Source organism: Ptychodera flava, chromosome 18, assembly GCF_041260155.1.
Source record: "Ptychodera flava strain L36383 chromosome 18, AS_Pfla_20210202, whole genome shotgun sequence".
Taxonomy (NCBI): domain Eukaryota; kingdom Metazoa; phylum Hemichordata; class Enteropneusta; family Ptychoderidae; genus Ptychodera; species Ptychodera flava.
This window is the reverse complement of record NC_091945.1, coordinates 14,518,659-14,544,214: the sequence shown is the minus strand read 5'-3', so window position 1 is coordinate 14,544,214 and position 25,556 is coordinate 14,518,659. Positions and strand designations below refer to the sequence as shown.

Genomic DNA, 25,556 nt, shown 5'->3' with positions numbered 1-25,556 from the left:
ATTGTATCATATGAGGGAAATGTATACATTTGTGTACTTTGAAACTTACACACGTGCATGCGTTACGTGCAAAATATAGAAACAAAATAGAGGTCCAGAAACAGAAGCTAGATTTGTTTCTTTCTTATTTACATCTCTTCCGTTTTTGTATTGGTTAGAATCAATTGTAGTTGGGAGGCACTTTATCAAGATATAGTTTGTCGACTAAGGAAATCTTATTACTGTACGCATGCTTAAACTTTCACCTGTTTCACAATTTGTTCCTTGGTAGCCATCAGCACACGTGCAGCTGTATTGATTGACTTCATTCATGCATGTTGCACCATTCTGACAGGGATTACTTTCACATTCATCAATATCTACATGGAGTGAAAAAGAAAACAAAACATGCAGTGAACTATAAGATGTAAATGTGTAATAGCGCCGCTCGTGTGAATAATCACATAAACATTGCATCACATCAGGAAAATGTGTACTTCTGATACTTACATATGTGCGTTACGGGCAAAATATAAAAAATGTATGAAGGTCCAGAAACAGCAACTTATTGGTTCTTTTTTATTTAGATTTCTATCGTTTTGAAGTTCGCAAGAAAAAAATCTTGTGTGGAGGCATTTAAACAAGATATAGTTTGTCGACTAAGGAAATCTAATTGCTGCACACATTTTTAAAGTCTCACCTGTTTCACAATCGGTTCCTTCGTAGCCATCAGCACACGTGCAGCTGTATTGATCGATTTCATTCATGCATGTTGCACCATTCTGACAGGGATTGCTTTCACATTCATCAATATCTACATGGGAGTCGAAAAGACAACAAAACATGCAGTGAATTACTAGATGGAAATGCGTAACAGCGCCGCTCTTGTGAATAATCACATGAACATTGTATCATATGAGGGAAATGTATACATTTGTGTACTTTGAAACTTACACACGTGCATGCGTTACGTGCAAAATATAGAAACATAATAGAGGTCCAGAAACAGAAGTTAGATTTAATTCTTTCTTATTTACATCTCTTCCGTTTTTGTATTGGATAGAATCAATTGTAGTTGGGAGGCACTTTATCAAGATATAGTTTGTCGACTAAGGAAATCTTATTACTGTACGCATGTTTGAACTTTCACCTGTTTCACAATTGGTTCCTTGGTAGCCATCAGCACACGTGCAGCTGTATTGATTGACTTCATCCATGCATGTTGCACCATTCTGACAGGGATTACTTTCACATTCATCAATATCTACATGGAGTCAAAAACAAAACAAAACATGCAGTGAACTATAAGATGGAAATGTGTAATAGCGCCGCTCGTGTGAATAATCAAATAAACACTGCATCACATCACATCAGGAAAATGTGTACTTCTGCTACTTAAATATGTGCGTTACGGGCAAAATATAAAAAAATGTATGAAGGTCCAGAAACAGCAACTTATTTGGTTCTTTTTTATTTAGATCTCTATCTTTTTGATGTTCGCAAGAGAGAAATCTTGTGTGGAGGCATTTAAACAAGATATAGTTTGTCGACTAAGGAAATCTAATTGCTGCACACATTTTCAAAGTCTCACCTGTTTCACAATCGGTTCCTTCGTAGCCATCAGCACACGTGCAGCTGTATTGATCGATTTCATTCATGCATGTTGCACCATTCTGACAGGGATTGCTTTCACATTCATCAATATCTACATGGGAATCGAAAAGACAACAAAACATGCAGTGAATTACTAGATGGAAATGCGTAACAGCGCCGCTCTTGTGAATAATCACATGAACATTGTATCATATGAGGGAAATGTATACATTTGTGTACTTTGAAACTTACACACGTGCATGCGTTACGTGCAAAATATAGAAACATAATAGAGGTCCAGAAACAGAAGTTAGATTTAATTCTTTCTTATTTACATCTCTTCCGTTTTTGTATTGGATAGAATCAATTGTAGTTGGGAGGCACTTTATCAAGATATAGTTTGTCGACTAAGGAAATCTTATTACTGTACGCATGTTTAAACTTTCACCTGTTTCACAATTTGTTCCTTGGTAGCCATCAGCACATGTGCAGCTGTATTGATTGACTTCATTCATGCATGTTGCACCATTCTGACAGGATTACTTTCACATTCATCAATATCTACATGGAGTAAAAAAGAAAACAAAACATGCAGTGAACTATAAGATGTAAATGTGTAATAGCGCCGCTCGTGTGAATAATCACATAAACATTGCATCACATCAGGAAAATGTGTACTTCTGATACTTACATATGTGCGTTACGGGCAAAATATAAAAAATGTATGAAGGTCCAGAAACAGCAACTTATTTGGTTCTTTTTTATTTAGATTTCTATCGTTTTGGTGTTTGCAAGAAAGAAATCTTGTGTGGAGGCATTTAAACAAGATATAGTTTGTCGACTAAGGAAATCTAATTGCTGCACACATTTTCAAAGTCTCACCTGTTTCACAATCGGTTCCTTCGTAGCCATCAGCACACGTGCAGCTGTATTGATCGATTTCATTCATGCATGTTGCACCATTCTGACAGGGATTGCTTTCACATTCATCAATATCTACATGGGAGTCGAAAAGACAACAAAACATGCAGTGAACTATTAGATGGAAATGTGTAACAGCGCCGCTCGTGTCAATAATCAAATAAACATTGTATCACACGAGAGATATATATACATTTGTGTACTTTTGAAACTTACACATGTGCAATGCGGGTAAAATATCAAAAAAGAATAAAGGTCCTCAAACAGAAGCTAGATTTGGTTCTTTTAAAATGACCGTCAATATGCGAAAGGAATTCATTTATTCGAGGGCTTCCCTTTTTTTGTAATTCAGGATTCAATTTGGCGTTCACGTGACTAAAGGAAATCTCATAGATGTAAGCATTGATGAACATTCACCAGCTTCACAATTTGTTCCTGTGTAGCCATCAGCACACGTACAGGCATGTTGGTTGACTTCATTCGCGCATGGTGCACCATTCTGACATAGATTACTGGCACATTCGTTGGAAAAACAAAATATGCAGTAAAATATAGGATAGAAATTTACATACGTGTGCATAAACATGAAGAAACTATATATATATATATTTAGAACTCTTCGCTCGTGAGTAAAAAATGGAAACAAAACATTCTTAAAGTCCCCAAATTGAAGTTTGTTTGTACGATTTTAACTGAGAGTCAAAGTGTGATGTGAATTTATGTATAGGATAAAGCCCGAGTACGAGGGCTTTATCCGACTTTAAAACTATCGCCCCTGACTGTTATATTTTCGTTTTCAATGTGTTTACGTCAACCGTCCCCTTTGTCAATGTAACATGTTTAGGATATGAATTAAAACTTTTATTTGTGAAATAGCCTTCCAATGTAATGGAACATCCTATAAATGCCCTAGGGCACATTATATAAATGCCCCAGGGCACAGCAGATTTTGTGTTGCAGTTGGGTTCCACTGTGTTACCAAATTTGAATATTAAAACGTACCAGATGTCTAAAGAATATGACATGTTCACTTTTGATTGGACAGTACTTTCCTACGGCGCTGTCATTCGTTTCTGGAATTTGGTGACCAAGACTTTACGAACAAAAAAAACACACCCTGAATTGAGCACTCTGATTGGTCAATCAACAGTAGATAGTTTTTAATTACATTTATTCCGATTTTGTATTAGGAAGAATGAAATCTAGTGTGGAGGCACTTTAGGAAGATAGAGTCTGTTGACTAAGGAAATCTAATTGCTGCAAACATTGTCAAAGTTTCACCTGTTTCACAATTGGTTCCTTGGTAGCCATCAGCACACGTGCAGCTGTATTGATCGATTTCATTCATGCATGTTGCACCATTCTGACAGGGATTGCTTTCACATTCATCAATATCTACATTGGAGTCGAAAAGACAACAAAACATGCAGTGAACTATTAGATGGAAATGTGTAACAGCGCCGCTCTTGTGAATAATCAAATAAACATTGTATCACATGAGGAAAATGTACACATTTGTGTACTTTGAAACTTACATATATGCGTTACGGGCAAAATATTAAAAAAGAATAAAGGTCCACAAAGAGAAGCTAGATTTGGTTCTTTTAAAAGTGACCGTCAATACGCTAAAGGAATTCATTTGTTCGAGGGCTTCCCTTTTTTTTGTAATTCAGGATTCAATTTGGCGTTCACGTGACTAAAGGAAATCTCATAGATGTAAGCATTGATGAACATTCACCAGCTTCACAATTTGTTCCTGTGTAGCCATCAGCACAAGTACAGGAATGTTGGTTGACTTCATTCTCGCAAAGTGCACCATTCTGACTTGGATTACTGGCACATTCGTTGGAAAAACAAAATATGCAGTAAAATATAGGATATAAAATCTACAAGCGTTTGCAAAACATGAAGAAACATATGTAGAACTCCGCGCTCGTGAGTAAAAAATGGAAACAAAACATTCTTAAAGTCCTCAAATTGAAGTTTGTTTGTTCATTTTTAACTGAGAGTCAAAGTACGATGTGAATTTATTTACATTTTTTTCTCATTTTGTATAAGTAAACACAAAATCTAGTGTGGAGGCACTTTAACAAGATAGAGTCTGTTGACTAAGGAAATCTAATTGCTGTATGCATTGTCAAAGTTTCACCTGTTTCACAATTGGTTCCTTGGTAGCCATCAGCACACGTGCAGCTGTATTGATTGACTTCATTCATGCATGTTGCACCATTCTGACAGGGATTACTTTCACATTCATCAATATCTACATGGAGTCAAAAAGACACCAAAACATGCAGTGAACAATTAGATGGAAATGTGTAACAGCGCCGCTCGTGTGAATAATCAAATAAACATTGTATCACATGAGAAAAATGTATACATTGTGTACTTCTGAAACTTACACACATGCGTTACGTGCAAAATCTGAAAAAAGAATAAAGGTCCACAAATAGAAGTTAGACTTGGCTCTTCTAAAGTAACCGTCAACATGCGAAAGGAATTCATTTATTCGAGGGTTTCCCTTTTATTTGTGTAATTCAGGATTCAATTTCGCGTTGACCTGACTAAAGGAAATCTGTTTGCTGCACGAATGGTCAAAGTTCTACCTGTTTCACAATTGGTTCCTTGGTAGCCATCAGCACACGTGCAGCTGTATTGATTGACTTCATTCATGCATGTTGCACCATTCTGACAGGGATTACTTTCACATTCATCAATATCTACATGGAGTCAAATAGACAACCAAAAATGCAGTGAACTATTAGATGGAAATGCGTAACAGCGCCGCTCTTGTGAATAATCACATAAATATTGTATCATATGAGGGAAATGTATACATTTGTGTACTTTGAAACTTACACACGTGCATGCGTTACGTGCAAAATATAGAAACAAAATAGAGGTCCAGAAACAGAAGCTAGATTCGTTTCTTTCTTATTTACATCTCTTCCGTTTTTGTATTGGTTAGAATCAATTGTAGTTGGGAGGCACTTTATCAAGATATAGTTTGTCGACTAAGGAAATCTTATTACTGTACGCATGTTTAAACTTTCACCTGTTTCACAATTGGTTCCTTGGTAGCCATCAGCACACGTGCAGCTGTATTGATTGACTTCATTCATGCATGTTGCACCATTCTGACAGGGATTACTTTCACATTCATCAATATCTACATGGAGTTAAATAGACAACCAGAAATGCAGTGAACTATAAGATGGAAATAAACATGTGTAATAGCGCCGCTCGTGTGAATAATCACATAAACATTGCATCACATGAGGAAAATGTGTACTTCTGATACTTACACATGTGCGTTACGGGCAAAATATAAAAAATGTATGAAGGTCCAGAAACAGAAACTTATTTGGTTCTTTTTTATTTAGATTTCTATCGTTTTGGTGTTTGCAAGAAAGAAATCTAGTGTGGAGGCACTTAAACAAGATATAGTTTGTCGACTAAGGAAATCTAATTGCTGCACACATTTTCAAAGTCTCACCTGTTTCACAATCGGTTCCTTCGTAGCCATCAGCACACGTGCAGCTGTATTGATCGATTTCATTCATGCATGTTGCACCATTCTGACAGGGATTGCTTTCACATTCATCAATATCTACATGGGAGTCGAAAAGACAACAAAACATGCAGTGAACTATTAGATGGAAATGTGTAACAGCGCCGCTCTTGTGAATAATCAAATAAACATTGTATCACATGAGGAAAATGTATATATTTGTGTACTTTGAAACTTACATATACGCGTTATGGGCAAAATATCAAAAAAAAGAATAAAGGTCCACAAACAGAAGCGAGATTTGGTTCTGCGTTATTTACATCTCTTCCGTTTTTGTATTGGTAAGAATGAAATGTAGTGTTGATGCACTTTATCAAGATATGGTTTATCGACTAAGGAAATCTAATTGCTGCATGCATGGTGAAAGTTTCACCTGTTTCACAATTGGTTCCTTGGTAGCCATCAGCACACGTGCAGCTGTATTGATCGATTTCATTCATGCATGTTGCACCATTCTGACAGGGATTACTTTCACATTCATCGATATCTACATGGAGTCAAAAAGACAACAAAACATGCAGTGATCTATTAGATGGAAATGTGTAACAGCGCCGCTCGTGTCAATAATCAAATAAACATTGTATCACACGAGAGATATATATACATTTGTGTACTTTTGAAACTTACACATGTGCGATGCGGGCAAAAATCTCAAAAAGAATAAAGGTCCTCAAACAGAAGCTAGATTTGGTTCTTTTAAAGTGACCGTCAATATGCGAAAGGAATTCATTTATTCGAGGGCTTCCCTTTTATTTTTTGTAATTCAGGATTCAATTTCACGTTCACATGACTAAAGGAAATCTCATAGATGCAAGCATTGATGAGCATTCACCAGCTTCACAATTTGTTCCTGTGTAGCCATCAGCACACGTGCAGAATTATTGATTGACTTCATTCCCGCATTGTGCACCATTCTGACATAGATTACTGGCACATTCGTTGGAAAAACAAAATATGCAGTAAAATATAGGATAGAAATTTACATGCGTGTGCATAAACATGAAGAAACATATATATATTTAGAACTCTTCGCTCGTGAGTAAAAAATGGAAACAAAACATTCTTAAAGTCCCCAAATTGAAGTTTGTTTGTAGGATTTTAACTGAGAGTCAAAGTGTGATGTGAATTTATGTATAGGATAAAGCCCGAGAACGAGGGCTTTATCCGACTTTAAAACTATCGTCCCTAACTGATATATTTTGGTTTTCAATGTGTTTACGTCAACCGTCCCCTTTGTCAATGTAACATGTTTAGGATATGAATTAAAACTTTTATTTGTGAAATAGCCTTCCAATGTAATGGAACATCCTATAAATGCCCTAGGGCACATTATATAAATGCCCCAGAGCACAGCAGATTTTGCGTTGCAGTTGGTTTCCGCTTTGTTACCAAATTTGAATATTAAAACGTACCAGATGTCTACAGAATATGACATGTTCACTTTTGATTGGACAGTACTTTCCTACGGCGCTGTCATTCGTTTCTGGAATTTGGTGACCAAGGCTTTACGAGTAAAAAACACACCCTGAATTGAGCACTCTGATTGGTCAATCAACAGTAGATAGTTTTTAATTACATTTAATCCGATTTTGTATTAGGAAGAATGAAATCTAGTGTGGAGGCACTTTAGGAAGATATAGTCTGTTGACTAAGGATATCTGATTGCTGCACGCATTTTCAAAGTTTCACCTGTTTCACAATTGGTTCCTTGGTAGCCATCAGCACACGTGCAGCTATATTGATTAACTTCATTCATGCATGTTGCACCATTCTGACATGGATTACTTTCACATTCATCAATATCTACATGGATTCAAAAAGAGAACAAAACATGCAGTGAACAAATAGATTGAAATGTGTAACAGCGCCGCTCGTGTGAATAATCAAATAAATATTGTATCACATGAGAAAAATACATACATTTGTGTACTTCTGAAACTTACACATCTGCGTTTCGGGCAAAAATGAAAAAAAAAGAATAAAGGTCCACAAAGAGAAGCTAGATTTAGTTCTTTTAAAGTGACCGTCAATATGCGAAAGGAATTCATTTGTTCGAGGGCTTCCCTTTTATTTTTGTAATTCAGGATTCAATTTCGCGTTCACGTGACAAAGGAAATCTCATAGGTGTAAGCATTGATGAACATTCACCAGTTTTATAATTTGTTCATGTGTAGCCATCAGCACACGTGCAGGCATGTTGGTTGACTTCATTCATGCATGTTGCACCATTCTGACTTGGATTACTTGCACATTCGTTGGAAAAACAAAATATGCAGTAAAATATAGGATAGAAAATCTACAAGCGTTTGCAAAACATGAAGAAACATATATATGTAGAACTCCGCGCTCGTGAGTAAAAATGGAAACAAAACATTCTTAACGTCCTCAAATTGAAGTTTGTTTGTTCATTTTTAACTGAGAGTCAAAGTGCGATGTGAATTTAGTTACATTTTTTTCTGATTTTGTATTTTGTTACGTGCAGAGAAAACGAACAAAAGGGTGAACTCAGCAGTTAACGTTTAACAAAATTTATTACGAAAATAAAACTAATTGCTAAGTCAGGGATAGAGTACAAGCTTTAAAAGTGTACAGACTACTTATCTCAGCTGGGACGCAAAGCTCCAGTCTCAGAGTTGTAACAGTCAGTCGGATGAATGAACAGTCCTTCGGCTTGCAGGCTTGTAGTTGCACAAAGTCCACGGTATAAATCCAGCGTTGACAGTGAAGGTTTTGAAAAGTCTTGAGAATGACTACTGCTGGAGTTTAGTAACACACAAGAGACACGATCCCAAAAGTCTGACTGGAAGCTGAGCACGTCCCTTTTATAAAGGCATATAAGAACAATCTAGAACTTTTATTGACATGCTAATTACTGTTCTAAAATTATCTCCCTTACACAACTAATCAACTTTCCAGAACATTCCAAACATGACTAATTGAATTCAAGGTTGTGAGGTCATCAAGGGCAGTGACCTTGGGAATGTTCTAGACTAATTGAACTCAGGTCATGATGAGTGTGGGGGAAATGACCTACATAACACACCCCCTCTTCAAAAAAAGAAAATTTTTCAAAGAAAAATCTTTCTTTTACAAATGTAATCTTGAAAAAGATTTAAGTACTCAAAATTTTTTTACTCTAAAGTAAAATTTCTTGAAAGTGAACAACAATAAACTCTAAATACGAGAGAGACAGTCTGCAATTAAATTGTCTCTGCCTTTGATATGTCTAATGTCAAGATTAAACTCCTGTAACATTAAACTCCATCTTAGCAATCTCTGATTTTTGCCTTTAAATTTCTGCAGAAAAACAAGAGGGTTGTGATCAATATAAACCACTATTGGCTGATTTGAAGAAGTAACATAAACTTCAAAATGCTGTAAAGCTAATATCAAAGATAAACACTCTTTTTCAATTGTAGAGTAGTTTCTCTGGGATTTGTTAAATTTGTGTGAAAAGTAGCAAACAGGATGTCCCATGACTATCTTCTTGCAATTTGTTGTTGGAAAACTTGAAATGGCACTGAATTTGGCATAAAGTATGCACGGCAAAGTCCGGTTATTTTTACTGAGTTCGATAAAGTCATTGTTCGGCAAATACTTGGCTTCCTCCTGGAGATATTCCGCTTTCGCAGGATTCAGTCCGTCTGGATGTTGTTCCACTGGATTACTGTCGCAGACATCTTCGTTGTGGTAGATGATGTTTGTCCTCGTTGGAACATCTTGGAACAAATGTTCATGGATTGGTTCTTTCAGCTGTTGTTGTTGTTCTGGCTGGAGGTGTGCCAACTTTGTAGACTCCAGCTTCTCCAGGATTTCTGAGTTCTGAAGCTTGACCGAGCCCAGCTTTGAGTTTAGAGTATTTTCACTCAAGTCAGTTTCAGTATCACTATCTTCATAATGGTTTGAACTGACTGCACTGACAGGCTGAGTTATAGTAGGATTATCCCTATCAAAATATGGCTTAAGCATATTTATGTGACATAGCTGTTTTTTTTTTTCGCCTGTCAGGTGTTATTATGATGTAATTTAAATCACTCAATTTCTTATCAATTAGGTATGGCCCAAAGTAACGAGCATGGAGTGGTTTGCCAGGAATTGGAAGTAGAACAAGAACTTTTTGACCTGGTTCAAACTTTCGTTTTGAGGTGCTTTTATCATATTTGGTTTTCATTGACTGCTGAGATGACTCAAGATTTTCTCTGGCTAATTCACATGCTTTAGAGAGTTTCGTACGAAAATCTGACACATATTGCAAAATATTCAGACAATCATCATCGTCTGATAGGAATTTCTCTTTAACTAGCTTAAGTGGGCCACGGACTGTATGTCCAAATACAAGCTCAAATGGGCTAAAACCAAGAGACTCTTGAATTGACTCTCTAACAGCAAAGAGCAGAAAATGAATTCCTTCATCCCACTGCTTCTCTGTGTCAAAACAGTAGGTCCTAATCATGTTTTTCAAAGTTTGATGAAATCGCTCAAGAGCACCTGACTTTCTGGATGATAGGCGGAGGACCTATACTGTTTAATGCCTAGCTGATCCATTACTTGTTGAAAAATACCAGACATAAAGTTGGAGCCTTGATCGGACTGGACACATTTAGGGAGGCCAAATAAAGTGAAAAATTTGACTAAAGCTCTCACTATAGTCTTTGTCTTTATGTTTCTCAGTGGTATGGCTTCTGGGAACCGGGTTGATGTACACATAATTGTCAACATATACTCATTTCCTGATCTTGTTTTTGGTAGGGGCCCAACACAGTCTATTAGTATCCTACTAAATGGTCTTGAAATGCAGGAATTGGTTGTAAAGGGGCCTTTGGAATGGTCTGATTTGGCTTTCCTACCATTTGACATGTGTGACAAGTTTTACAGAAATGTGCTACATCCTGCCTGAGATTAGGCCAATAAAAGTGACTGAGAATTTTATGATAAGTTTTCCTGACTCCTAAGTGACCAGCCCAGGGGGTTTCATGGGCCAGGCGCAATATTTCAGCACGATAGGGCTTTGGAACCACAATTGATGTTTTATAGCCCAATCGTCATCAACCAAAACGTCTGGAGGTCTCCATTTACGCATGAGAATACCAGATTTTGTATAATAGGAAACAGAGCTATCTGAAGTTTTACCTTCATCATCTACCCTGTCAAACAAAGACAAAATATCTGGGTCTTTGTGTTGTTCTGCAATGAGATTTGATCTAGAAAATGTCTGACTTTGGTCAGCAGAAGTTTTACTGGAAGTTTCAAATCCACGAGGGATAACGGAATGATCCGTGTCAAACACCTGACTGAGAAAGGTGTCATTTAAGTCAACATCTGTGACATTATTTTTGAGAGTATTTTGATTCTCGGAAGTTTTCTTTGACATGGCTCGAGTAATGGCACATGAAGGAAATAAATCGGGTATCTCTTGTTCAATTGGCTCTGGATCCTGATCTAAACTAGGATTATCAGTCACAAGTGGATTAGTAATGACCTTGTCCCCAGCAAGGTCGTTTCCGAGAAGAAGGTGAATCCCTTCAAAAGGCAAAAAAGGCCTAATACCTAAAGCCACAGGTCCAGAAACAAAGTCCGAAGACAAATAGACATTATGGAGAGGAACAGGAATGTAGTCATTACAATCTACCCCCTTAATAAGAACTTTAGAACCTGAAAATGACTTTTCAGAAAACGGCAGGGTATCTGCCAACAAAAGAGACTGGGAAGCCCCGGTATCTCTTAAATTTTGACAGGGGTAGCAGAAGAAAAATCACTAGAAAGTGATATAAAACCATTATGAATAAATGGCTCGAAAATACCCATAATGCTATCTTGAGAAGAATTGACCTTGACCTCATTAATTGGGGATAAGAGGGGTTTAACCTCAGAAAATGTGTTGCACACATTATTAGACTCTAATTGAGTTGATGAAGAAATAAAGCCGGTTGGCTTAGATCCACTTTGACCACTTTGACCTTCACGTTTTCTTTTCAATTTGAAACAATCTGACATTAAATGGCCGTCTTTCTTACAATAATTACAAGAAAGTGTACCAAACTGCTTGTCAGAAGGAGATTGAGACTTGGGATCTGATGATGTGGGAGTGTTACGTGAACTCTGTGAACTGTTGTCATTTGATTTCCTACTGTCCTTTGAGAAATTCTTGGATGAAAAGGAGGTGTTAAATTTACCTGCATTGTTTCTGTATGAAAAGGACTGGGATGGTTTGCTGAGAAATGAAGATTTGTGGGTCAATGAATAATCATCGGCCAAACGTGCAGCAACCTCTAATGTATCTGCCTTTTGTTCATTGATAAACGTCTTGATGTCACTCCGGATGCACCTTTTAAATTCCTCAATCAAAACAAGCTGTCGTAATTTGTCATAATTCTGACTGACCTTTTCAGAAGAGCACCAACGGTCAAACAGTTGTTCTTTTGTTCGAGCAAATTCAACATAAGTTTGATCCTTCACCTTCTCACAATCCCTAAATTTCTGACGGTAAGCTTCAGGCACCAACTCATAGCCCTTGAGAATTAATTCCTTCACAGAATCATAATCTGAAGCCTGCTCTACTGACAACTGAATGTAAATTTCTCTGGCTTTACCCACCAAAGCACTCTGCAAAAGCATAGACCAGGACTCCTTAGGCCAATCCAGACTCTGAGCAATTTTCTCAAAATGAAGGAAATATTTATCAACATCCTTTTCTTGGAAAGGGGGAACTAACCTGAAATGCTTAGTGATGTCAAAACTGTCTGAAGGGAAGAATTTTCCTGACTTTCTAAGCTCTAAACGTCTCATTTCTAACTGCAGTCGGTGTTCTGCTAATTCTCTTTCCTTTTCTTTTTCCTCTCTTTCTTTCTCCCTTTGTCTTTCTTCCATTTGTAATTCTTTTTCTTTCATTTCCAATTCCCTCTCTTTCTGTCTTTCTTCCATTTCTAATCTTTCTGCCTATCTTTCTCTCTCTGTCTTTCTTCCATTTGTAATTGCATTTGTATTTTTTCTTTTCTAATGCCTGTCTCTCTTTTTCCATTTGTAATTCTAGTTTCTTGATCTCCAAATTTGTCTGCATTTCTAATTCTAATTTTCTTAGTTCAAAGGTAGACTCGGGCTCATAATCCTTCAAGGTGGATTCCTCAAATTGGCCTAAATTAACTAAATGTTTTGCAATGTGGTACTGTATTTCCCGCTTGCGCATAGATCTTTTGACATCTACTTTAAGGAAATTGGCCAGTGCAATGAGGTTGTCTTTTTTGAGGGAATCAAATGCGTCCTGATCAAGGTCATCCATAAATTCGTCTGGCTTGAATTCCGCCATGATTGAATTTTGCTGAGTTCACAGTATACAGTAGTTTTGAAAAGGCAGACAAAATGTTGTCAAACGGCTCAAAATATTCGTATCCCGGACAAGCCCCCAATTTTGTTACGTGCAGAGAAAACGAACAAAAGGGTGAACTCAGCAGTTAACGTTTAAACAAAATTTATTACGAAAATAAAACTAATTGCTAAGTCAGGGATAGAGTACAAGCTTTAAAAGTGTACAGACTACTTATCTCAGCTGGGACGGCAAAGCTCCAGTCTCAGAGTTGTAACAGTCAGTCGGATGAATGAACAGTCCTTCGGCTTGCAGGCTTGTAGTTGCACAAAGTCCACGGTATAAATCCAGCGTTGACAGTGAAGGTCTTGAAAAGTCTTGAGAATGACTACTGCTGGAGTTTAGTAACACACAAGAGACACGATCCCAAAAGTCTGACTGGAAGCTGAGCACGTCCCTTTTATAAAGGCATATAAGAACAATCTAGAACTTTTATTGACATGCTAATTACTGTTCTAAAATTATCTCCCTTACACAACTAATCAACTTTCCAGAACATTCCAAACATGACTAATTGAATTCAAGGTTGTGAGGTCATCAAGGGCAGTGACCTTGGGAATGTTCTAGACTAATTGAACTCAGGGTCATGATGAGTGTGGGGGAAATGACCTACATAACAATTAGTAAAAACAAAATCTAGTGTGGAGGCACTTTAACAAGATAGAGTCTGTTGACTAAGGAAATCTGTTTGCTGCACTAATGGTTAAAGTTCTACCTGTTTCACAATTGGTGCCTTGGTAGCCATCAGCACACGTGCAGCTGTATTGATTGACTTCATTCATGCATGTTGCACCATTCTGACAGGGATTACTTACACATTCATCGATATCTACATGGAGTCAAAAAGACAACCAAAAATGCAGTGAATTACTAGATGGAAATGTGTAATAGCGCCGCTTGTGTCAACAAGCACGTAAACATTGTATCACATGAGAGAAATACATACATTTGTGTACTTGTGAAACTTACACATGTGCGACGCGGGCAAAAATCTCAAAAAAAAGAATAAAGGTCCACAAATAGAAGCTAGATTTGGTTCTTTTAAAGTGACCGTCAATATGCGATAGGAATTCATTTATTAGAGGGCTTCCCTTTTTTTGTAATTCAGGATTCACTTTCGCGTTCACGTGACTAAAGGAAATCTTATCTAATTGCTGTACGCATGGTCAAAATTTCACCTGCTTCACAATTGGTTCCTTGGTAGCCATCAGCACACATGCAGCTGTATTGATTGACTTCATTCATGCATGTTGCACCATTCTGACAGGGATTACTTACACATTCATCGATATCTACATGGAGTCAAAAAGACAACCAAAAATGCAGTGAATTACTAGATGGAAATGTGTAATAGCGCCGCTCGTGTCAATAATCACATAAACATTGTATCATACGAGAAAAATGTATACATTTGTGTACTTCTGAAACTTACACATGTCCAATACGGGCAAAATATGTAAAAAGAAAGGTCCTCAAACAGAAGCTAGATTTGATTCCTTAAAGTAACCGTCAATATGCGAAACGAATCATTTATTCGAGGGCGCCCTTTTTATTTATGTAATTCAGGATTCAATTTTGCGTTCACGTGACTAAAGGAAATCTCATAGATGTAAGTATTGATGAACATTCACCAGCTTCACAATTTGTTCCTGTGTAGCCATCAGCACACATACAGGCATGTTGGTTGACTTCATTCGCGCATGGTGCACCATTCTGACAAGAAGTACTTGCACATTCGTTGATATCTACATGTACGTCCACAAAGAAGATGACAAAACAAGCCGTAATACATTTACTTTAAATTATGGGACATTTGTTTTCGAGTGCACAACCACATGAACATTATATTTTATAAAAAAGCAAAGTTTTGATACCTCTCTAAACTGAGCGATTATTTTCGAGCTTATGATGCTTCGCATCATTATTAAATGATAAAAAACTTTAAACTTTAAAGTTTCAGTGAAATAATGAAGATTCGCAAATTTCAATACATGCTTGTAAATTAGAAAATTATAAGAAACTGTCATCTCACCGTCACATTGTGGTACTGAATCACTCCAGGCTCTGTTATTACAGTGTACGGTGACGGAACCAATTAGCTGATATCCTGCCTTACAACTGAATCCAATCACTCCGTTGTGATACAGCGACGTATTCGTCGTATTCTGCATGCCGTTGTCAGGGCTACCGGGGTCATCGCAACCACCTGATAAATCATCAACAAAACGACTGAGAAATTAACATTTATGTTTCTACAAGGGGTCAGGTGATATCGATCAGGTAAAGTTGCAAGTCAACGCAACATAAAGGGAACCAACTTACGAAGTGAGCTATGCCATGCTTGCCCCAACAAAAGCTGCATGTGAAACGATTGATACTATATGACTCCCTTTTGGACGACGACGTGCTCCAATCACGTGACAAAATGATAACGTTAGCGATCATGATGGTTCAATAGTCATTAACCTCTAATGAACACAAATCGCCAACATCATCATCATCATCATCATCATCATCATCATCATCATCATCATCAACAACAAAAACAACAACAACAAGGACAACATCATCGTCATCAACAACAATAACAACAACAACAATAGTAAGATTAATAATAATAATAACAGTCGCAAATATCATCATCATCATCATCATCATCATCATAATCAACAACAAGAACTACAACAACAACAACAACATAATTATCGTCATCATCATCATCATCATCATCATCATCAACAACAGCAGCAACAACAACAAAACAACAACAACAACAACAACAACAATAATAATAATAATAATAATAATAATAATAATAACATCATCAATATCATCATGCATCACCACTAGCATCATCAAGATCATTAGCAGTGATTATGCTGACGAATTAGAATACTTGAATTAGTGAATTTGCGTCAGGCTGGAGGGGCTAAGTCTAACATATCACGCTTTTGTGACATCTCGCATTGATTCATGTAATTCGCTTCTTTATGGTCTTCCGAAATACTCAATTAATCGCATTCAACGTATATACGTGCTAGAATTGTAACTCGCTCAAGAGTCACTGAGCATATCACCCCGATTTTGTTTCAGTTGCATTGGCTGCATGTTTTTCAACGTATTGTTTTTAAGATTCTTATCTTCACCTTTAAATGTATCCATTAACTCGGTCCAAGTTATCTTTCTAGCATGGTTAATTTGTACGTCCAAACCCGTAATCTAAGGTCCGCTGACAAATTTCAGAGCAGGTCGCGCACAAAGAAATATCGGGACCGTGCGTTTAGTATTGGCGCCCCCTTTTTATGGAACAATCTTCCGATTGAGGTTCGTCGCTCCCCAAACCTACCAAGTTTTAAAACAAGTCTTAAAACACTTCTTTTTAATTCTGCTTTGAACTTAACTCATCCATTGTATTGATTTTTTTGTTTTGTTTTTAATTCATGTAACCTTTTTAAATTTAATTGTAATTTACCCAGCGTCTCTGATCACACTATTTGTGTGGATTTAGTCGCTTTATAAATGAATAAATTATTAGTATTATTATTATATTCTGTCTTGTCTTGAATAACAAAAAGCATGGCAGACAGAACGATTGAAGTTTGCAGGATTTAAGAATATCATATAAGATATTTTATATCATTGTACTTCATTCTAGATAGGTGTCGCTATTCAAAGTGTAAGGATTGATTTGCACGGGCAAAATTATTTTTCGAGTGGCTGTCAGGGGCAGCCAATCAACTATTTTGAAGGCATTAGGAATTCAGAGGTAAACTTTTTATCTCTCTTTCTACTCTAGCCAGGAAAACTTCCCGAGTATGCCCTCATTCTGTTATACTAATCGTTAAACCCCACAAACTGCTAAGATGCCTACCCATAGGCATTTTCCGTGTTTTACACTGATAAAGAGAAAACAATTCTCCTCTCGTCGACGAAACGTTTTCCGTCCTTGCACGTCCTTTGATACCATAAAACTTTACTGTATCGACAAAAACATTTGCAAACAAATGTTTTCTGAATTAAGTTTTGGCTGCCCCGGGACATGTGAACGATATAATTAAACTCAGATGCTGATGTTATTTTATCTTATAACATTACACAAGGCATACTGCATCACAAACATGACCAATGCCACACCTTTCCCCCTGTGTCTATAGTACGCTACCATATAGTACATGTTAATGCTCTGCAGACATAATACTTACTTAGGCATGTCGGTATATCGTTATCCCAATTGCCATCATCGCAAGTCAATGTGTCAGCCCCGACAAGTGTATCTGTGTCGCCGTTACAGGCAAAGGTGACTGACGTATATGGGTCAAAGGTCGGAGAACCAACTTTATGTCCATTTATTGGGTCACCTGGATCATCGCATCTTTCTGATAAACGAAAGCAGTCATACGAAATATAGAAAAAAGAAAAATTCAGTCGATTCATTGATGTTATTTACTCTATAATTCAATATTGTCTCTGAAGCTGTTGTTGGCAACATTAAACAATAATCTTTGTGTTTCTTGTTCATAATCAAGACCAACTTAAAAATTAAAGCTGCAAGCAGCGTTGGCGGGGCCCAAGCGGTTAACATGGTTGAAATATCCTGCACTAATGATATTATATGCAACATTTGAGCTTCAAATAGTAGGATTTTGAACATCATCTAATAGTTACTTTACGTTTCACTTGAAATTTAATATTTACGGAAAATCCAATATGGCGGCCAAACCACGTGACCGATCAAAACGCATTTCGCAAACTTAAAATCACATCACACTTAAGATGGTATATGAAAATTTCTGTCAAATCAGTGTTTGTTTGGGAGAAGAAGATTTTTAAAGATTAAATCACGATTTTCGAAAAATCCAATATGGCAGCCAAACCACGTGACCGATCCAAACGCCTTTTGCAAACTTGAAAGAGATCACACTTAAGATGTTACATGTCAAATTTCAGTTGAATCGGTGTGTTGGTTGTGGAGAAGAAAATTTTTAAATATTAATCATGATTTTCGTAAAATCCAATATGGCGGCCAAAACCACATGACTGATCAAAACGCCTTTCGCAAATTTGAAAGCGATCGCACTTAAGATGTTACATGTCAAATTTCAGTTGAATCGGTGTGTTGGTTCTGGAGAAGAAGATTTTTAAAGATTAAATCACGATTTTCGCAAAAATCCAATATGGCGGCCAGACCACATGACCGATCAAAACGCCTTTCGCAAACTTGAAAGAGATCACACTTAAGATGTTACATGTCAAATTTCAGTCGAATCGGTGTGTTGGTTCTGGAGAAGAAGATTTTAAAGATTATATTACGATTTTCGCAAAAATCCAATATGGCGGCCAGACCACGTGACCGATCAAAACGCCTTTCGCAAACTTGAAAGAGATCACACTTAAGATGTAACATGTGAAATTTCAGTCGTATCGGTGTGTTAGTTCTGGAGAAGAAGATTTTTAAAGATTAAATCACGATTTTCGCAAAAATCCAATATAGCGGCCAGACCACGTGACCAATCAAAACGCCTTTCGCAAACTTGAAAGAGATCACACTTAAGATGTTACATGTCAAATTTCAGTCGAATCAGTGTGTGGTTCTGGAGAAGAAGATTTTTGAAGATTAAATCACGATTTTCTCAAAATCCAATATGGCGGCCAAACCACGTGACTGATCAAAACGCCTTTCGCAAACTTGAAAGAGATAACACTTAAGATGTTACATGTGAAATTTCAGTCGAATCGGTGTTTTGGTTCTGGAGAAGAAGATTTTTAAAGATTAAATGGGTATTTTTCAAAAATCCAATATGGCGGCCAAGGTCACGTGACCGCATGCGATTTTATTGGCAAATTCTGAAGACCTTAGGCCATGCTTGCTATACAAAAAATTTCAAATCGACTAGACCCCTGGGTCTTCTGGAGAAGCCATTTTTAGGTTTTTGGAAAATCCAATATGGCCGCCAGGTCACGTGACCAATCGAAAATTGTATACCCAGGTGCACGAGATCTTATAGGTACCTATTAGCCCTGCAAGTTTCAGAAGTTTGCGGTAAGCGGTGTTTGAGTTCTAGGTCGCCAAAAAAAGAGCGGAAGAACGAAAAGAAGAAGAATATTGAACTCCTATAAAACCAATAGGGGCCCAGCCGGTAGGCTTGGGCCCCTAATAACCTACGTAAGCAATTTGGTATAGTAGGGGGATCCCACGTGCCATCGCTTCTACAAGTCACACTTGGTGGTCCAGTTGGTATGTCATCTGTGTTGTTACATGTAAATGTAACGATCGTGTTGGCGTCATAAGAGGACATATCCGGGTCTAAGACGGGAGGTCTCCCAAGTTCAACTTGTCTCTCGGGACGGTTACATTCTGGAAAAGTGAAACTATTTTCAGTTATTTATGTGCATATTCTTGATAGTTATGATGGAAATGTTTTACTAACCATGTGCAAACGAAAAAATGCCGACATAAAACAACCAAGAAAATTTTTAACGACATTTCCGAACTTTCAACCCGGTGAAAACACAGCCAATGGGATAAGGAGATATTGGTCCTTCTCTACACAAGGCTTATTTTATTTTCTTCACAGCTAAACAGAATTTTTAAAAGAAACGAGAACCAATTTGTCATTTGATGAGGCATATTTGAGGCATAATATTCCAACTAAAACGAATTTCACCGTGAAATTTGCGTCGAAAGCAGGCGTCGCCATTTTGAGAAAAGCGCATGCGTGTAGTCACTAGACAATATACTATCAACCATGTTTCGTAGGATACAGGTTGAATTCAGTCGTCAAGGCTGAATCCCCTCGTCTACTGCAAGATTTTAGTGGTTCACGGAGTGGATTCCATTCCTCACCCCTCTTTCTATCTTAATAATGAATGAGCCGACTTGAAAAAAAATCCCCTCAAATCCATGTTTACCTCTTCCTGCCACAAAAGCTTTCAACTTCCCTTCCCCCCCGCCAATGGCTCCGCACTGACTTCTCTCAAAAATAAAGGAGTTTTCCAATGCCATCGAATTTCCAAACTAACATGACCGAATCACATTCCTTGTCAGAACAGACGGCTTATTATAGATTACAGCCCTAGAAAGAGCATGGAACTTTTCTGCCGCAAAACGGGCAAACATATTGTTCGCCCGCTTTTTCCCTTCCGAATGATTCTGTAAATATGCCCACTCACCTGGAAATCACAGGGAACGTCTTGTTCTGATCGGTGAAAACGTCGACAACTACAGAAATGGTCAAGTAATTTCACTCAACATACTTACGTGTGGTCGATCGCAAAAAATTAACGCAATTCAAATGTTTTGATGAGGGACTTCAGTAAAATTGTGTCACAAAGTAGCTATAGTGTAATTTGTGAAGTGCAGGAATTTGCTGACGTTAAATATGTATAACATACGAATATGCAGATGTCCTCCCAAAGCTTTCAACTAATTTTAGCGATGATGCAAAGGAAATTCAGAAACGTTCCTGAATTTATCAACATTTTGAAGTAACTAAGGTACTCCCTTGAATCTCTTCATAGATTGAATATTTTTTCTGATTAGTTTGTCCATTATATGCACTGATTGTCGCTGCATATGGACCGACTTCACGTCAGGGTAGTCGTACTTCGCACTGAAATCCTAAATTTATCTCGCGCGAAGGGGACGCTCTTGTTATGCAAACGCAGACAAGTACAGTTGGACATCCCCCTATGAAATGGTCAAAATACAGAGTGAAGTGACCTAGCTGACAGCTCGTTGATTACAGGAAACCATTACTGTACAGCGAATTGCTACACATTATTGTTCAGGCATACTAATCTCGTTTGCAAAAATATTCTAGATCAACGTTTATGCAAAAGGTGTACTCTCAACCACACTACACTAACACAGTGAAGTAGATAACGTCTGGTTACTCTAACCACTGATTGGAAGAAGGCTATAATCTCACTGGTTTGCACGGTAGCCAGACAAAAATTTTAAGCAAGGATACAAGTGAGGCATGTCGTTTTGCCGTATGCATGTTGTAAAAGTTTTTTTCCCAGACCTTCAAAATAGATGATATACGCTAATGAGTATCCCCAGGATATTTATTTTTAATGCGCTTTGAAGGTAATCGTTTAGGGAGGAGGAGGAGGAATTGGGAGGTAGGGATCATTCATATTACAATATTACATTTCAAATTGCAGATGGTATAGTGTGCACGTCTCTTTTTTGTGTTTTATACGGTAAATGTTTCGTCACGTTGAGATTCATGATATACAATAAACAGACGATCCTGCGCAATGGTCACTATTGCTTTGACATTACGCCCAGGGTTCTCAGCTTCTCCTTTTCGACATCATTGAAGTTCTTGTTTTTTTCTGCAGTTTACTTCATTTGCATTTATTGCTTCAGGGCAAAAGCCATGCTACTGAAGTTATGCTCGATAAATTCCTTGCTCGGCCATCTTTACAAATACAATCGTCCTTTGAGAAGCTGTAGCGATCAATATTTTAGGATGGCAGAATTTCAACCGAGGTCAGACCTATGACCCGAGTATGGGCTGCCTTCTTTATTTCCGCAGGGTGTGACTTGATACCGTCCTTTCAAATTTCCCGTGATAAATGGGTACTTATTGTGTAATTTGCAGTTTGGGTCTTTTACATACTCAGAAGAGGACAAAAATGTCAGGCAGGTATGCAGGGTACACAAATACATTTACACTGCAATGATTGCGCAAGCTGAGACGTATGTCTCTGCACATTTATTGAAAGCCATTCGTGTACTCCTGCAGGTACGAACTTATGTAGCTGGCCCTTGGAAATAATGGGAGGATACGGACTTGAAATAGAATTGCTCCACGATTTACAATGCTTCACGGAGACAAGATTTCAGACTCTGAAATATTGATAGGCAGTCAGCAACTCTCAATTGTGACACTGATATCAAAGTTTGCTTGATATGCTAGTTTGAGAAATGTGAGCCCACTATATAATTGTATTAAGTCAGTTGTGCGCAGCGACATACTTTTAGTCAAATGTGTTTGAAAGGCTGCTAGTGTCATTCCTCTATGTACAAAAGGTACCGACAGACAATCGTAAAATTGTGTCGGAGAGAAAGCCACAACTTTATTAGGCCATGACTTAGACCCAGTGAACAGGAAGTTTGCAGTAAACTTTGCATGGATCAGCAGAAATTAAGATACGCACAGGTGACTACGTAGTTCGAACCAGGGTCGTTTGTGTCATTCGTCTTACCTTCTACCACAGACAGATAGAGAAACAGACTAGCAACGGGTATTCTTCAAGGTGTGAAGCGCTTGCGTAAGCCCTCCATGTTCGCTTCGCCTCAGGTCGCTCTCGCCTCTCTTTTCCGAAGAGTGGCGACCATGCACTCTTCGGTAGTTTCTGGATTTTTCGCCAATTTTTAAGCGAAAGTATGTTCGGCAAAGTTTGTGTTGTTGTTGTCGTGTGGCGCTGAGCAGAATTGGCGTGCTGGCGAAAACGTGAAAGTTTTGAGCTTTGGGAAAGTGAGTCTTACTACTTTAAAAAATCTCTCACATTTTTATTAATATATAATGAGTATGTTTGAACACAAACAAAGTCTCCAAAACAAAGTCTCCAAAAATCTAACACCTGTGAAGCTCATTTTAACATGAAATGGGCATAGTCTACCGAGACGACCATGGAACAAAAGGCATGCCGCGTTGCTAATCTGTGCTTCTACCATATCATAGCAAGGCTGCCTGTGAAGTTCTCATAAATCATGGCCGGACACTAATGGGATAAAAGTGCGTGCTTGATCCCAGTAAAGTGTTCTTGTGTGTTGTTATGACCATCTCACCCTTAAAAGTTTAGATGACAGATTAATGTATGAAAAGAATGTGCGGTTTTAGACAAAATTATCGCAGCGAAGTTCATCATCTATCTATCTCCTGGTACAAGATGTACCGAGCATGACTGTATCGAACTTTACCTGACCTTTGTATTGCACATGGTTTGTAAAATCAAAAGGAACAACCCTAAAAATCGAATTACCAGTCGCTATATGTTCATTTTATGTTTATAGCTCTTCATCAATCAATTAGTACCTTTCCTGCTCTTCCTTAGAGGTAGGACACAACCATTTGCCAAAGTTTTATCAGACGTTTTACCATTTCAACTGTTTGCATGGACAACTTTGTTGGCTGCCAATGCATTATCACTTAACTCACAATTTAGTGGGCTTTATCGAAAATCGAAGAGTAATGAAAAAGGCTAAATTTGACTCTTGATATACACCAAATAGTAGCTTTTGTAAACCTATCCAAATTTTTCTACCTTGTGATAGGAACAATGTGATAAAATATTTACGCGCCCCTATTACGTTATGAATAATGCAGGAAATTCGTACAAGACCCGTAGCTGTGAAATAGATGAAATAGTAAAATGACGCACTGTTCCAATGATGCTCTGGTTACGACTATCTTGTCAGAAATTACGTTTGTAAATCCTTACCAAGTTTTTAAGGTCATTCTATTGGGGACATGTCTCCGAAACAGTTCACAGATGCGATGTAGTAAACATTACATCTCCTTTTAAGAATTTCAACATTTACATGTTACTGTATGGCTACATCGTGGTTCAGCTGTATTGCTATGCTCTTATAATTTGTTTAGGCTCAAGCTCTGACATATTAAATCAATACTTACTGATGCTTACTGATACTTTGCAAAGACAAGATTCACAGTCATATCTTGAAACTTCGCTAGTGATTCTTGTTTAAAATAGCACTTTACTCACGACTTGCTTAACAATATGTAAAATTACCCCGGACATATGTGACCATGTATAGCCTCATAGCCAAGAAGAAAATACTAGAAAGGGATTTAACAAAGCAGACAATAAAGATGATGAGGTATTTATGACATTTTCAGTAATTTAACTAAAATAAGGGTAGCTGCGCGGGTAAAACATCCAACGTGGGTACAACATTGTTTTGGTCAATATACGTGAACAATAATGGCATACCCGTACATACATGCGCGAGGCTAAGGTTAACAAAACAAGTTAACATTTGCATTATCAGAACCAAATATTATACGACAAAGGAGAACGGACATGCGGCCGAGGACCGATCTGTTGATTTAGAGCCACGACTTCTCAAAGTTCTGTTTGCTCTGTATTTTGTATCCGCTTTGTGATAGCGCACATTTTCTAGTGTTCGTTCAACAGTGATGTCATGACGGAAAGGTTTCTTCTATAGACACTAGTTCTGTCTAATTGGCGAAAATATAGACGAAGATTCAAGCTTTCTAGACTTTAAAGTATTCCTCTATTTTAGATCATCACGCCACACTCGCCATTCGAAGATTAACATACATGTATTCCTGGTACACATGAATAGAACAGGTGTAAAGCGTTGGTATGCTGACCACGACTTGCTTTGTTTGCATATCGGGCGTTGCCTGAAAAATTGCGAAAATGTTTCTTAAAATCGTATACTAAGCGTAATAATCGGTTTATGTTAATGGTCTCCATCGATTACTCAAATAGCGATTTCCTGCCCGTCTGCGGATCAATGTAGGAGGCATCGAAGTTACTACTTTGGTGGCGTTAACAGTAATAGGGAAGGTCAGAAAGTTAAATCTGCCAACCAAGCATATTTTAGAGAAAGTCTCTTCGACAGACAATAATCTGTATGAGCCGACCCTACGAGGACTTTAGTGCGTTACACGCAAACTCACCTTGACAAAGAACAGTGCCAATAACGACGAGGCAGTAGCACACTATTGCGATATTTTTTTGTCATTGTCAGGTCCATATATCACCAGCCTTCCATACCAAATCAAGTGACTATTAGAGCTGTTTTTATGTCAAATGTCTTTTTTCCTCATCCGCATCGGTGTTCTATGCAAGACGTTTACACCCCGAAAGGTCAGAGCCCTGAGTTTGATTGGTGAGTCGTGGTTGGCCCATTTTTTTGTTGTCAACCACCGCCTGACTTGTACGTGGCATTTTTTCAGAACGGTGCAGAAAGACATACATATGTCATAAACATTATGTCGTTTTGTTCACAACTTAAAACATTTGCTATTCAACTAAAAATATAGCTTACTTGTAAAACTATGTTACGTACACATCGAAAATAAATAAATGTGTGACATACGTGCGGAATGTTTGAAGCATGCGCAG

The 25,556-nt window shown here is 37.7% G+C and overlaps 1 protein-coding gene across 1 annotated transcript; it reads right to left on the bottom strand.

The window, feature by feature from the left end:
* Positions 1 to 638: 638 nt before the first annotated feature.
* Positions 639 to 25,255, bottom strand: LOC139117619 (fibropellin-1-like). Its single transcript, XM_070680859.1, has 16 exons — positions 25,109 to 25,255; positions 19,588 to 19,779; positions 17,627 to 17,800; positions 15,457 to 15,630; positions 14,603 to 14,716; positions 14,140 to 14,253; positions 7,754 to 7,867; positions 6,438 to 6,551; positions 5,990 to 6,103; positions 5,549 to 5,662; positions 5,100 to 5,213; positions 4,643 to 4,756; positions 3,775 to 3,888; positions 2,455 to 2,568; positions 1,571 to 1,684; positions 639 to 793 (listed from the first exon to the last, which is right to left on the bottom strand). Exons 2-16 carry the CDS (start codon positions 19,718 to 19,720, stop codon positions 639 to 641), a joined length of 1,890 nt encoding a protein of 629 aa, XP_070536960.1. The 5' UTR covers positions 19,721 to 19,779; positions 25,109 to 25,255.
* Between the last annotated feature and the right edge of the window lie 301 nt (positions 25,256 to 25,556).

What these genes read in the sequence shown, in the direction of transcription:
- LOC139117619 (XM_070680859.1), bottom strand. Translation starts at nt 19,720, where the DNA reads ATGTCCTCTTATGACGCCAACACGATCGTTACATTTACATGTAACAAC. An exon ending in AGGCACCAATTGTGAAACAG is followed by an intron (nt 7,868 to 14,139) that starts GTAGAACTTTAA and finishes GAATCCATGTAG; the next exon opens with ATATTGATGAATGTGAAAGT. An exon ending in AGGAACCAATTGTGAAACAG is followed by an intron (nt 5,214 to 5,548) that starts GTGAAAGTTTAA and finishes GACTCCATGTAG; the next exon opens with ATATTGATGAATGTGAAAGT.